The 14,592-nt window shown below is 35.7% G+C and overlaps 1 protein-coding gene across 5 annotated transcripts in view; it reads left to right on the top strand.

Annotated features, from left to right (window-relative positions):
* Positions 1–14,592, top strand: part of LOC126769338 (apoptosis-stimulating of p53 protein 1) — a 256,568-nt gene that overhangs the window by 114,205 nt on the left and 127,771 nt on the right. The window contains exon 1 of one of the 5 annotated variants that reach the window (XM_050488024.1): positions 14,227–14,437. The exons of 2 other annotated variants lie outside the window; for them this stretch is intronic. Coding sequence is in view for 1 of the 3 variants with exons in the window: in XM_050488022.1 (XP_050343979.1) it covers positions 14,296–14,311 (16 nt within the window). In the remaining 2 variants the exon portion in view is untranslated. Of the gene's footprint in view, positions 1–14,226; positions 14,438–14,592 lie in introns of those variants that run through there. 2 more of the 5 variants (XM_050488025.1, XM_050488022.1) reach the window with 2 other exon arrangements.

The raw sequence follows: 14,592 nt of genomic DNA, 5'->3' as shown, positions 1-14,592 counted from the left end.
TGCAGGATATAAATATTTAATTTTATATGATTAATATATGCTTTGATTTTGACTTGGCTGTATTATTATATATGATTAATGGAAATAGTAACTAGTGAGTTTCTTAACGGTTCTTCGCGTTTTATTCTTCATTTGGAGCTGATGGTAAGTAGCAATAAGTTAATTTATAAATTGAAAAGTATTTTGAAGTTCATTTGAATAAAGTAATTTTGAATTAAAAATTATTTTGTATGATTAAATGTCGTATTATGAAAAAAATTGGTAAATTTCAAATGCGTTTAATTGGATTGGCAGTAAAAGTTCTGTATTTGTTCAAATCAGAAGCGCAATACTTGTCGAGTTTACTGAGCAAATCGCAGCTTCATTGAAAATGTATGCACACTCTATCGACCCTATGCATTCGTAAGGTATTTACGAACTAGGGAAATATAAAGCGTACCTCAATTAATATATACAATTATTCAATTCAAATCATCAATTTCAAGAAATTTTAAACCTTTACGTTGTAAGAATAGCATACTATATACTAATAGGGGTTCGGTTATGAACGTTATTCGAAAATACGAGAACAAAAGATATCAATCCAAATCAACCTCATCCAATGCAATAATTACATAATTAATATCTGATTAGGTTTTTGTTAAAGTCGATTCAGTTTTTAGAAAACAAACAGCATATAAAATATATCAGTAATGTCGTCTCAAATGAAGTTAAATGTAAGAAATAGGCAAACCGAGTCGCACTTATATAATTTTCTTTTCTTAGAAAACCTTTATTTATCTGAGTTTTTATTTTGATTATTCTAAAATCAAATTTGTTAAGGTAATAAACGAGAAATTTCTTACTTAATACTTAAATTGTGTTTAGCGGCTGGAAATAGGATGATTACGTTTAAATTGAAGGTTCTCTGAACAAAGGGTGAAATATCGTTTGACACTAAAATGACAAGACTCAATACCGCCTTGTTAACACCAAAACAAAGATACCGAATGTAATCTAATTTTATAAAAAAACTGTAATTCAGATAACGTCCAAGTGTATGCGGATTGGATATAAATTGAATTTCAAAATTAAGAAATCTTAATAATATGTTTGTAGAATATATTTATAGCATGGTCATTATTTTTAAATTTAAAAGAATCGCTAAAATGCACACAACGTTCTTACGTGCACGTACGTTGTGTGCTAAAGGATATTACAAAACCAATGATATTTTAGATAATACACACCTTGGGAATGAAAAGATTGCAAGCTATTTCAAATAAAATAAAAATACAATTATATTATTGTATAAAATCTATAATGTAAAATTAAGTTAAAAAATCCCGCTGAGTTTATTTCGCCTGTTCTTCTCAGGTCTGAGTTGTTTATTTCCGAACCGGTTGAAAATTTTTGATAGTCAATAAGCAAGTGTAACGTTTCGTCTATATTGAAGAAAGATGAGAGATTTTGACTTTGACTTAAATATATATTTTTTTTAATTTTAATGATATTATAAAATAATAATAATATTTTTTGAATTGATAAAAGGCTCAAGATATATTTTTTTATGTTATTAGTAATGTATATTTTAAAGTCCGTCCTCCGTCCGTCGTGTAAAGTCTGTACAAAAAGTGGATGCGAGAATAGCCCAAGTATTGCTTGAAAGTGTTGAACCTGCGACTTATATACATTCTAGAGAGACTTAAATATAACACGTTTAGGTATGTATGTAGGTATGTTGTTGAACGAGAGATTTACTAATTTTGTAACATTTATAAATTTTGTAAAAACACGATGTTTATTCAAAAACTAATTTTTATTTGTATTTATTTAAGGCGATTATGTAATGATGTAATTAAAAACTTAAATAACATATAAAACTGTACTTTTTAGTTTCCATTTCTCAAGTGTTATCGGTAGGACTAAAATAACTCCTTGCACAGTACTTTACAGATAAGGTCTAAGCACAAGTTTTCAAAACAACATTTTCAATACTTATACATTACTAAACGACATAAGATTAGCTTGTAACTAAAACCACATACTCAACATATATTTATAATCCGTAATAGGTTTGTGAATTCATAAATAAATAAACTATGTATCCACAAACGAACAGAACCGTAATAAGGCAGTCATTATTTCTCTTCTCTAATTGGACACAGTGCAATATCATATTTTGCCGTTATTGGTGTTCTACGCCTGTTTTACATAGTAAATACGATTGACCCGAAACAGTAATGTTAATTATTCATAGAATGCAGTTAAATACGACACGAATTGAGCCAAACATTTATACTTATGTAATTGTTGGTCCTGATTGAATATCAACGCACAGCCAAAACTACCGAGCCTAGAAAGCTGAAATTTATTTTGCCGTTTCTCTTATAACGTTAACATTCGGTAAGTTTTTTTTTTAAATTAAAACTTTAAGGGAGGACCTGGGAGGTGTAACTTTCTATGAATTTTACTCAACGGAATCGAGACGGACAGCTAGTGTTTTAATTCAACGTTCTATATATTAATAATGTTAATATTTCATTTTATATTTTATTTGTTAATCTAGTTTTTGCTTATCTCTTGTACTTACATACCACTGTAATAGAATACATGTTTTATAATTTAGTCACAACTATAGTGATGAATGTATGATCTTGTTATTTTATTATAAATGACGTATTATGGCATATATAAATAACATATAGAGTTTAAGGGCTTATTGAATCCTCGTCAGATTGGATTTAAGGATGAGTGGTAATACGTTTACAGAGACATAACATCTTAGAGTCTGTGCTTGGACGATATTTCCCAATAACTATAAGTTGGTTATCTGTAGACTTGTATGCCTTTCTGTCATCTATACTAATATTATAATTACTAATCTGTCTGTTTGCTTGTCTGTTAAGCTTTCACGGCTGAACTACTGAAAATAATTTAATAAAACATCGTATGAAGCAAGCCCTAAAACGCGAGTTAAGTCGCGGGCAAAAACTAATATATCATAAATAAAAAAAAGCAAAAGTATACAAGAAATACAGTGACATTGTAAAAATTTCTTATATCCCTAGTAGTATATACCCTAGTAGTAGAGTACGTAATGGCAGTTAAAGCAAATATCAAATGTATTAGTTACAAATTAAGATATAAGAGATTTAAAAATGATGAATGATTTTTTTTAATTGATCAACATAAACTGTCATTTAGTAAAGTAATATCGACCCACACTTAAAAAGTAAACTCGTTTGCGGGTCGAGTAAAACGAGCATAAGACTTCGTGTAAACATCATAACGGTCGTCGCGACCCCGATAGTGACACACGAGCTAAACAGAGATGTTGACTGATACCTGAGGGCATTAGACCTACTTTTTACAGGCCTAGCTGGTTATATGGCATGTCACAGTTAGAACCACATCCCGCTAAGATAGACTAAAAATAACAAGCTGTACACTTAAAATAATTATCGATATTATGTACCTATTACTTGTATGTAACATTTTTTTAACCTTGTAGAAAACGAATTCTAACAACAATTTGTCTTTATTTCTATACTTTATTGCTGTTATGACATTCCTCCAATTTTATTAAAATTTTCATGTAAAATGGATTTAAGTCACGACAACTTATACTATTAATGATGATGATCTCCTTGATATTAAAAGTTTTAATTATATGATGTAAGGTTCTCTTTTTTTAAATTTATATATCAAATCTATTGAACATTTGAATGAAATCAAACAACAACAAAACGTTATTAACATAACTAATACTATAATTACTAAAATGAATCTGTCTCGTTGCTTGTCTGTTAAGCTTTCACGGCTGAACTACTGAAAATCAGACTAACTATTTGTTCATAACGTAACCGTTATGAACAAATAGTTAATCTGATTTTTCATACATTGGTAACTTTACCATAGAACATTTTTATGATTCCATATTAATTTTTGATAGGTACAGAGAAAAATATACAATTGTCATTTATTTTATGAACTACTTAAAGTGATAAAATATTGTAAGCTTTACTGCTTATTAAATATGGCATGGCTTTGTATGACTAGATATTTTTAGCAATCTCCAGAATTTGAATATTACATTTTGAATCTTTACCTTGTAAGAATACGAATCTTTTTAGCTTAAATATATTTTTGGAAGATTTACTTGGGATCTACTGTTCGCTGTAGGATTATTCAGTTGTAAGCATGGATAGCCGTGACTTAGCTCTCTTGAATATTATTTATTTCAATTCATAACAATTATTAAAGCATTTTTACTTCCTCGGATTTTCAATGCCGTTTTGAAACTGATATATTACTAAGCTTTTTTGCCTCATAACTTATATTAAATGATTTTGGTTTTGAAACATATTTAAAAACATTGTTCTTTGAAAATTTTACTTTGTCATAAATAGTTATATTTTATGTAACATCAAAATTAGTCCACTTCCCTGTTAAAACAGTAGTGGAAACTTAACTGGCATAAGTGTTAAAATATGATTATTATATTAAGTTGTAATATACGATATGCTGTATGTTTCCCTAATAAATAAATAAAAAAAAAAAAACAAAAGTAGTTTAATATGATCGACTTAATAGCTGATCCATAATATATATTTGTTATATGTATTTTGTAGCTTCATAACTAAGTGAAACTTTGCGTCAGAAATGTTTGATTATTAACACATGGAAACGTAGTGTTAAAATAAAATTACCTGAAAAAAAGTGAAAATACAATAAATATTAAGACAAAACTGAACCCTAATATCAGTGTATAATTTACTAAATCCACAAAATAACGGTTGAGTTCTTGTGTCGACAGTTTCAACTGATGAATGGGCGGGCCATCAATAGCAGATCACTCGGAAGCTTCATAAATATGTACACGACATTGTGGCATGAGTTTTTATGAGCTTAAAGGGCCCACTCGCTTTTGATTGATGATTCCTAAGGGTTTATTGATTCACTTGATCCTCAGCGGTGTGTGGCGTCGTTAGCGACCAATTGGTCTATTTTTGAATTGAGCTTACGCTAAATTGCTGCGACCTTTTTTGATAGGTTTTTGCTGCAAAATATTTCTCATTGTTCTTACTTTATCTTCTAAAGTTTTTTATTATTTTACCTCAGAGCTGACTCAAGCACACATTATATACTGAAATAAACAGCTAATAAGATAATATCGAGAGAAATTTGCGTGCAACTTTGTTGTAAAAACGTCGGGTGATTTGTGCGATGGAAATTGTAATTGGTGCAAAAGTAGCGTGCGAAAATCGATATCGACGAGAAGCGCCATCGCGTGTCCAGATGAAATTTAAATGTTTACCAGTCAGCCTAATTTTTGTATGCTACTGTCTGGGAGCTGATGCGCTGGTATTTAAATTGTAAGACCACTAATTAAATTCAGCACGCGAGGAAGGTATTTAGTCCATTACCTAATTTCTTTTTGAGTTTTGGTCTTGGAAGCGATGCCGAGACATACCAATTGGATAATTTTAAGAATTCGGTTTTTTGTATCTTGCCCACAAATTGTTGTATGTTGCCTTAAATATTTTGATACGATATTAATTGATGATGACCTGACCGATTTCGGCCACGGCGGATAATCTCAAGAGAGATTAACCAATACATTTGACAATAATTGTATATAAAAATAGAATGAGCATGCAATGCAAAATTTAGAATATATTAATTTAATACTCTAATCTAGCCTCAAAACACCACTAGCGGTTGTAAAATTTTCTTCAATAACTTTTATTTTTATTTCATTTAATAAAACTGTCAATATTGTACTATCAATACAAACAGACTTAGATATTCGTATGCGATACATCTCGTATAACGCTGTTCTGTGTTTATTATTTAAAACAGTTAGAAGAGCCTATTTTGAATGTGATACGTCTCTATAGGAACTTTCATCAAACATAATAACATCTTTACTCGTCTAATAATCATCCTTTATGAAATACAAGACGTCTCGACCCCATAATTAATATCTTAGAAGCGTAATTGTTGTCTTAGGAGTTTCACTATATATAGTCGTTAAGATCTCGATGTATAATAATATTTTAGTAAATAACTTTACATTAACGAACATTTGGCCTTCAATTGAAATTATATTTTGTGCCAAAACTCCATGGTAGATTCGCATATAAATCAAGTCTATTTTAAGAATATTTGACATAATATCCTTTCATAAACATTACATTGAAGAAACATTGAGCATTAATACTAATAGTATCTATCAAGATTATCTATGAAAACATGTAAAATTAAGAAAATGACAAAAATATTAATGTTGATATCGCTTAAGAATATTGTTCTTCTATGATTGTATATACTAAGTGTAATACGTCTTTTATTAATATATATTTTGTATCAATGATAAATACGTCGTATTTTCTCGTATTTGCTAACTTTCTCCAAACAAAGGAAAGTTTTCTGTTTCCCCTGTATGTTTCACGTGCAGGATTTTTTCAAAAAATACATGACACATTTTACAAGCTTTTGTTTAACTTTAGCTGTTTTTATGTGAAGGTCACGTCTCGGAACCAAATTTTAAACCTGTTCGGCTCAATAGATTGAAATGACATTTTGCACACATTTTTGGTTCTGGTGTCAATACAGTCGAATGTAGTAAATTTTATTTATTTTAGAATGTGAAGCAAACAAAATTTTTGCTTTACAAAGGAAATGCTTTATAAATAGGAATAAATCACTAGATATATGATCTATGAGAGGTTGTTATTATACAAAATATATATAATTACAAATATAATAACTATGTTTACTTTTTTACTGAAGTCAGTTTGAAAAATATATGTTTTAAAAACGCTAATAGTTAAATAAAACACGATACTGATGCGATAACTGAAAATGTTGGTTCAATCAATAATATTTCTTGTCACTACAAAGTTTTTACGCAAACATCAATTGTTTGTATTTTACGTGCAACATATAACGAGAGATATAACAAAAGGATTTGCAGCTTAAAAGCAAACAATTGTTTGTCAATGGTGAAGATATATATTCATTGCATGAAAATGTTATGAAAATAAAGTTAGAAGGGAAAATAAAATACTACTAATTGTTCAATTCTTTGAATTATATAAATTCACGTTTATTATACTACAACTTTTATTGTGTTTCTATGTGTGTGGTGTGTATGTAACACAGAAGAAGTATAAAAGTACTTAAATTTTATATATTTATACAGTAAGGCGGTCTTATCAAATATATCATATTGCGATTTCTTCGAGACAACCTTAGGGTTAGACATTTTTAATGATAGCGATAGGATTGGAAGATGCTTAAAATGATTCAAATAAATTATATATTAAATTATATCTTGTAAACAGTTTGTATTGCAAAAACACTTATAGTTTGTAAATAAATAAGAGTTCGTTAAAACTTCACCGCCAGTGTTAATTTGTAACAGGCACATTAGCCAGATTTAAAGTACTCAACAAAACCGTAGAACTAACCGCAATCGGTGTTGCTATGGAATTTTAACCTCTATTTCTCAGTTAATAAGAGTTATATATTTCAGTGATTGCAAGTTTTAAATTTGTCCGAAGCATTCAGTCTGTTTTCATTGGGTGCAGATGTGCTGGCAATGTACCAAGCAGTCAGAGATCGAGACAAGGTCGCGGTTACACTACCATTAAATGTATGTGCACTCAAGGTTTTAAATTTTAATGGTGTTCGCTAAAAGATGGGAGATAAGATTTTTTAAGCGTAAGTCGTGGTCATACGCTTTTTGTATGTAAATATGAATTGAACTTACTTATTTATTTATGATTTATTATTATTATTAAATATCGTTCCAATTTTATATGTTAGCTGTTTTATTATATTTACTTGTAACTTAAACTGCTAAAGAAATAACTATGCACATAATAAAGCAGTAGAAACCGTGGGTCTGTACATTGAATAACTTTAACAAAAAACGTGCGTAGGCGATATACAGATGCCATTCAAACAAACGTCACACGGCAATCGTATAAAACCGACTTTCACGCGGACGAAGTCTGGAGCACTAGTGAAACAGAAGGTGAGCCAGGATAGCGAAAGAAGTGTTGTGTTGTTATAAACAATATTCATTAAAGAAGCAGAGTAACCACCCTGTTCAAGTTCAACAATAATTATGATCGTTCATTGTAAATACATCGCTTTTTATACAAAAGTTAAATCATTATAATGTCGGTAGTTGTTAAAATCATATCACGAAGTTAAATAACATTAAAACAAAATTTATAATCAAATTAACTTCAATAAATATTAGGTTATTCTAAATTATATACGCGTTGGTCGTAGCGTTGAGTTTAACACTAGCTAGTAAAATCTAAATCACTTACACAACATCCTTTTTTAAAATAAACGTTATGTGTGTACGTGTGTGATTGATGTATATATATATATATTTCCCGGGAAGGCAAATGACTCTACTCCACCTGATGATAAGTGGTAGTAGAGTCCAAACCCGACGACGGCCAGTACAGTCGGGAAGATGTTCTGCACTAGCCGCCCCCGCCTTACCGGCCCGCAAGATGCCTCTTCACGCCTTGTTTAAGGGAAACCAGGTTATAACAGGAGCTGCGCGTGAGCTAGTAAAGAATTCCATTTTTTGGAAGCGCGACAAAGAAAGGAGTTGCTAAATTTCTTAACGCGCGAAGGTATTGATGTCACAGTTAGGTGATGACATCGGGAGCCAGCACGCGTAGACTCGTGAAGGAAAGGGGAAGCAGGAATTAAAGAGAATAATTCCTCACAGCATTCGCCGGATGCAGTGGATAGAAAGCGTTTAGCGTAGCTATCTCTCGATGCAATTGTAAAGGCTCGAGGGTGTTCGTGACCTTTACGTCGCCAATAATGCGAACCGCACGTCGCTGCAACCGATCCAAGGCTTCCAGTAGGTACTTAGCGGAGCCATCCCATAGGTGTGTGCAATATTCAACGCAGGACCGTTCCTGTGTTTTGTACAACAGGCACAGTTGTTGTGGCGTGAAAAAACGCCGCACTTTGTTCAGAGCTCCGAGTTTCCGTGAGGCTGTTTTTATAACAGCCTCGATGAATCCCTTGGATTGAGGTCGCACCGAACGTCTATCCTCAGCATGGTGATTTTGCTTTGTATAACCAGCGTAGTGCCACAGAGGGAAGGAAGAGGGGAAAATGGTGACTTTTTCGGTGCGAGAGCTCATATCTGTGTTTTCTTGGCATTAAACTTAACAAGATTATCAGAGCCCCATTTGACAATGAGTAGTAACGTCCTATCGAGTTCAATAACAAGATTAAAAAAAAGTGTCATATATATTAGTATAAGTACATTTTTTTTTTTTTTTTTATATCGCCGGGAGGGCAAATGACTCTACTCCACCTGATGGTAAGTGGTAGTAGAGTCCAAACGCGACGACGGCCAGTACAGACGGGAAAAACGTTCTGCACTAGCCGCCTTCGCCTTGCCGGCCCGCAAGATGCCTCTTCACGCCTCGTTTGAAGGAACCCGGCTTGTAAGAGGAGGGGAATACGTGAGCTGGTAAGGAATTCCATTTTTTGGAAGTGCGACAAAGAAAGGAGTTGCCAAATTTCTTTGTTCGCGATGGAATTGATGTCACAGTTAGGCGGTGACATCGAGAACCAGCTCGCGTGGACTTAAGAAGGAAGGGGGAAGCAGGAATTGTTTGTGTGTGGTTTTTTGCGTCGAATTCACGCAGACTACTTATTTGACTGATATAGAACTTGCTTTAATTATAGTTTTATATAAATTTATAATTTTTAGATACTATAGTCTATCATGACAACGTATTAAATTGAAGATCCAGACGTTTTCAATGCGAACGCTGCCAAAACTATAAAATATGCAAGATAACTTTCTATGCAATATTTGTATATGTTTAAAATGTTTACAACTCTTCAACAGAATACAAAATGTTAGTGACCAAACATTTATTTAAAAAACAAAGAATAGATGATAATAGTTCAAAATAATTGTCATATATTATTAATCCTATTCAAAATAAATAATATCAATATATTATAAACATTACAAGATATTTTAATAAACGCATGGAAAAAAATACGTGGTGTGTGTGGGTGTATGTATGTGTGCACAGTACAGAGGATAGATTGTTTGGCTCAATTTTTATTATATTTTTCTAATATATAAATATCTCAATATTTAAAAATATCGCGAGATAAAAACCTAAATTTGCATTTACTAAGTTGGGATGGGTAAGTATTAGATTGAATAATGTGTTACATAACGCATCTGTCTCATCATTGTGTTTCTATGAGAAAGTAAATCTAAATTGAAAGGTATTCTTCTATCAATCAATCAACAGCCAATCGTTGTCCACTGCTGAACATAGGCCTCTCCCAAGGTGCGCCAAAGCTCCCTGTCCTCCGCCTTCCGCATCCAGTTGGTGCCCGCCACCTTCTTAAGGTCGTCGGTCCACCTGGCTGGAGGGCGCCCTACGCTGCGCTTGCCGATTCGCGGTCTCCACTCTAGGACTCGTCTGCTCCAACGGCCATCGGTCCTACGACATACGTGACCAGCCCACTGCCACTTCAGCCTGCTAATTTTGCAAGCTATGTCGGTGACTCCGGTTCTTTTCCGGATAATCTCATTTCTGATCTTATCCTTCAAAGATACTCCGAGCATAGCTCGCTCCATAGCACGCTGAGCGACTTTGAATTTGTGGACTAGTCCCGCAGTTAGTGTCCACGTTTCGGCACCGTATGTCATGGCAGGTAAGACGCATTGGTTGAAGACTTTCGTCTTCAAACATTGCGGTATAGACGACTTGAGGACTTGACGAAGGTTGCCAAATGCTGCCCATCCCAAGCGAATTCTTCGATCGGCTTCCTTCTCGAAGTTGTTCCTACCGACTTGTATTATCTGTCCTAGGTAGGTATATTCACTAACAACTTCGAGAGGTTTCCCCTCGACGTATATCGGTCCCGGCACGACATGCCTATTGAACATGACCTTGGTCTTGTCCAAGTTCATACCGAGACCGACACACCGGGAAGACTCGCCTAGGCTACGCAGCACTTCGGTGAGTTGTTCCAGCGACTCTGCTATGATGACGATATCGTCGGCAAATCGAAGGTGTGAGATGTACTCGCCGTTTACATTGACTCCATACCTAGTCCAATCCAGCGTTTTGAAAACGTCTTCCAACGCGTTGGTGAACAGTTTCGGGGATATTACATCCCCCTGTCTCACCCCTCTGCGCAGTTGGATCGCCTTCGTCTTACAGTCCTGGATGTGGACAGTCATTGTAGCGGCGTTGTACAGACATCTCAGTACCTCGATATATCTCCAATCGATATGACATCTCTGCAATGAGTCGAGCACTGCCCAGGTTTCGATGGAGTCGAAGGCTTTCTCGTAGTCCACAAATGCCATACACAGCGGCTGATTGTACTCTTCGGTCTTCTGCACAATCTGCCGAACAGTATGGATGTGGTCCACGGTGCTGTAGCCTGATCGAAAGCCGGCTTGCTCTGGGGGCTGGAACTCGTCAAGTCGTCTGGCGAGACGGTTCGTGACGACTCTTGAGAACAGCTTATACACGTGACTCAGGAGGGAGATTGGTCTGTAGTTTTTCAAGAGGGTTTTATCACCTTTCTTGAAAAACAGTACCACCTCACTCCCGCTCCACGTTTCCGGGGTCTTGCCATGTTGGATGACGGAATTAAAGAGGCTTGCTAGCTCTTTCAGGACCGGAGTCCCGCCTGCCTTAAGCAACTCTGTTGTGATTCCGTCATCTCCCGGAGCTTTGTTGTTTTTAAGCTGTTCTAGAGCCGCCCTAATCTCTCCTTGGTCAACGACCGGGAGCTCCTCGGAGTAATGGCGCATAAGAGGGGCGCGCTGGTCATCAATACTGATTCCCACGGGTTTATCCGATCTTGAAGAGAACAACTGCCCATAAAACCTCTCTACTTCTCCGATAATCTCAGGCCTAGAGGTAACGACCCCACCATTTTCAGTTTTAAGTTTTGTCAGACGCGGCCTCCCAAACTTGCGAGCGAACACTTTCGATCCCCGATTTTGCTCAATCGCAGCCTTGATGGCACGGGTATTGGAGCGTCGGAGATCGCGTCGCGTCAGCGTTTTTATTGTTCGGTTTAAGGCCTTATCTGACAAAAACGATGGTAGTTCTCGTCGTTTTCTCATGAGCTCGAGTGTCTCAGCAGAGAGTTTTGGTGCGTTGTCTCTTCTCTGTGGCGGAAAACACTTGCGGGATGTGTTTTGCAGTATTTTGACCAGCGTGTCGGTTCTCTCATCAATGCTGCTTATGGTTTCCAACGCGGTGAATTGATTTTGAAGTTCCATTTGGAACTTTTCGGAGCCTTGAGCAGCTTGGAGCATGGTAGGTCGGAGAGTAGACCTCATCATTCTCGATCTTTCGGCTTTTAAGTTGATATTTAGAGTGCCTCGAACCAAGCGGTGATCACTTCCGGTATTAAACCTGTTGATCACTGAAACATCTCTAAATATGTGCCTTTTATTCGAAATGATAAAGTCTATCTCGTTCCTTGTCACGTTATCGGGGCTTCGCCAGGTCCACCTCCTCTGAGGCTTCTTTTGAAAGAAAGAATTCATCAAAAAAAGCCCCTGCGCTTCGAGAAAGTTTACCAGCATTTGCCCCCTGTGATTTCTGCAGCCCAAGCCGTAAGGTCCGACTTTCGATTCACCGCTATCTTGTACTCCCACTTTAGCATTAAAGTCTCCCATAACAACATTGTAGTGGGCCCTCGAGGTGTCGTTGAGGGCCTTTGCGATGTCCTCGTACATCGCTTCGACCACATCATCAGAGTATGTCGAAGTTGGCGCATATACCTGTACAACCTTCAGGGAGTACCTGTCGGAAAGTTTTAGGACAAGGTACGCTACCCGATTCGACACACTACTGATTTCCACAATGCTGCTAATGAGATCCTTTTTGACAAGAAAACCGACACCACCCTGGGAGAGGTTATCACCTTCGCGGAAGTAGAGTAAGTTACCGGACTCTAGAGTTATCGTGTCCTCCCCCTGTCTTCGGACTTCAGATAACCCCAGTATATGCCAGTTTATATGACTTAACTCTACTTCTAATTCGGCGAGGTGATGGTCCAGCCTCATCGAGCGTCCATTATACGTTGCCATTTTCAGTCGTTTTATACGGTAGCCTGCCGTGAACCGGTGATTCTTAGCACCCCCTGCCCTGCCGATACCGCGACCGCTACCTTGGTCGGGCCTAGCGGGCTTGCCGGTAACTGGGGGCCTTTTTTTGGGCGCATCCGCCATTAAGGGAGGGGTTTGCCCATACTCGCCGCGCTGGGCAGGCGTGTTGGCGAGCGCAGTAGGGGGTAAGATGTTTATGGGAGGGGGGACGCTGCTGCCCATCCCCCCTTTTCCCCGTCCCTCAGTCGCCTCTTACGACACCCACGGGATGAGATTGGGGGAGTACTATTCTAAGCCGGTACTCCACGGCTATATAAGAATAAAAATAACATATAAAGCCGACTACTGGTCCATTCTTGACGATTTATCTTCTAAATAAATAACTTCTTATTAAATAACTAAAATTATTATAAAATCAAAATTTAAATGACCCTTGCCACAAAAAAATATCTGTAAAAAGTAAAAAATACTTTAATATACGTATCTAGTTATGTTATATAATGTCGCATCGGGGGACCAATTTCAAATCAATCGGACTTGTGTAAGCTGGTAGGACTCTTTTGTCAACCAGAAAATGAACTGATGATCTTCAAACGCCTGAGATATTCATAATTTATAGCTAAAAACCATCTCGATCACATCATATTTCAAACAGAAAGAACCGCATTTAAATCAATCCATTCGCTTCGTTTGGGAGCTACGATGCCACAGATAGACACATGCCCATATGCTCGTCAGCCTATAAAAAAAAAACTTATAACTTCCCTCTTTTTACGTCGGGAGTTATTACCAAACACTAAATACGTGGTTTTTGTTGTATCATGTGTTTGTAAGTTTTATTTTTTATTTTCACAAATTCAAACTATTGGTTGTCATTCGTATTCAATCTAAACGCGTTCCTAGAACTCGTTTTCTTTATAATAATAGACTTATAAAAAAACATGAATGGCTGATTCAGTGCGGATGTCATTGGGCGAAAGAAAATGGAAAATATACGAAGATATTATACGCGAAGTGGATGTATCACGAATTTAGAACTTCAGTCGTCGTCTACTCGCGCTGCGCGAGCGCCGCCGGCGAAATTGAATATTTACTATATAGTAATTTCAAACTCCAAACGCGTGTTCTGTGGTCGTAATAATAAATTTATGTCCAAAATAAAAGGTCATTACGAGTTTACGTGTGTAATAAATTGTTAATTTGATTGGATCGTTTTCCTTATTTCTAAGTATAGTTACAAATTACTTGTATAATTATTTAATTACTACCGTGGTTTTTTCGGAAATGTTAGTAAGTAGTCCTTGAGTGATACACGATGGTTCACGTTTAAAGATTATATATACTTCGCGGTAACATAATAGTTACTTCAATGGCTCTTTCGCTCATTTTGCATCGTTTGGCAAAATACAATATAATTTCGTAAATGATATTACAGTTATAGAAAA

This window comes from Nymphalis io, chromosome 7, assembly GCF_905147045.1.
Source record: "Nymphalis io chromosome 7, ilAglIoxx1.1, whole genome shotgun sequence".
Taxonomy (NCBI): domain Eukaryota; kingdom Metazoa; phylum Arthropoda; class Insecta; order Lepidoptera; family Nymphalidae; genus Nymphalis; species Nymphalis io.
Note: the sequence above shows the minus strand (reverse complement) of the source record. Positions and strands in the feature narration are given on the sequence as shown.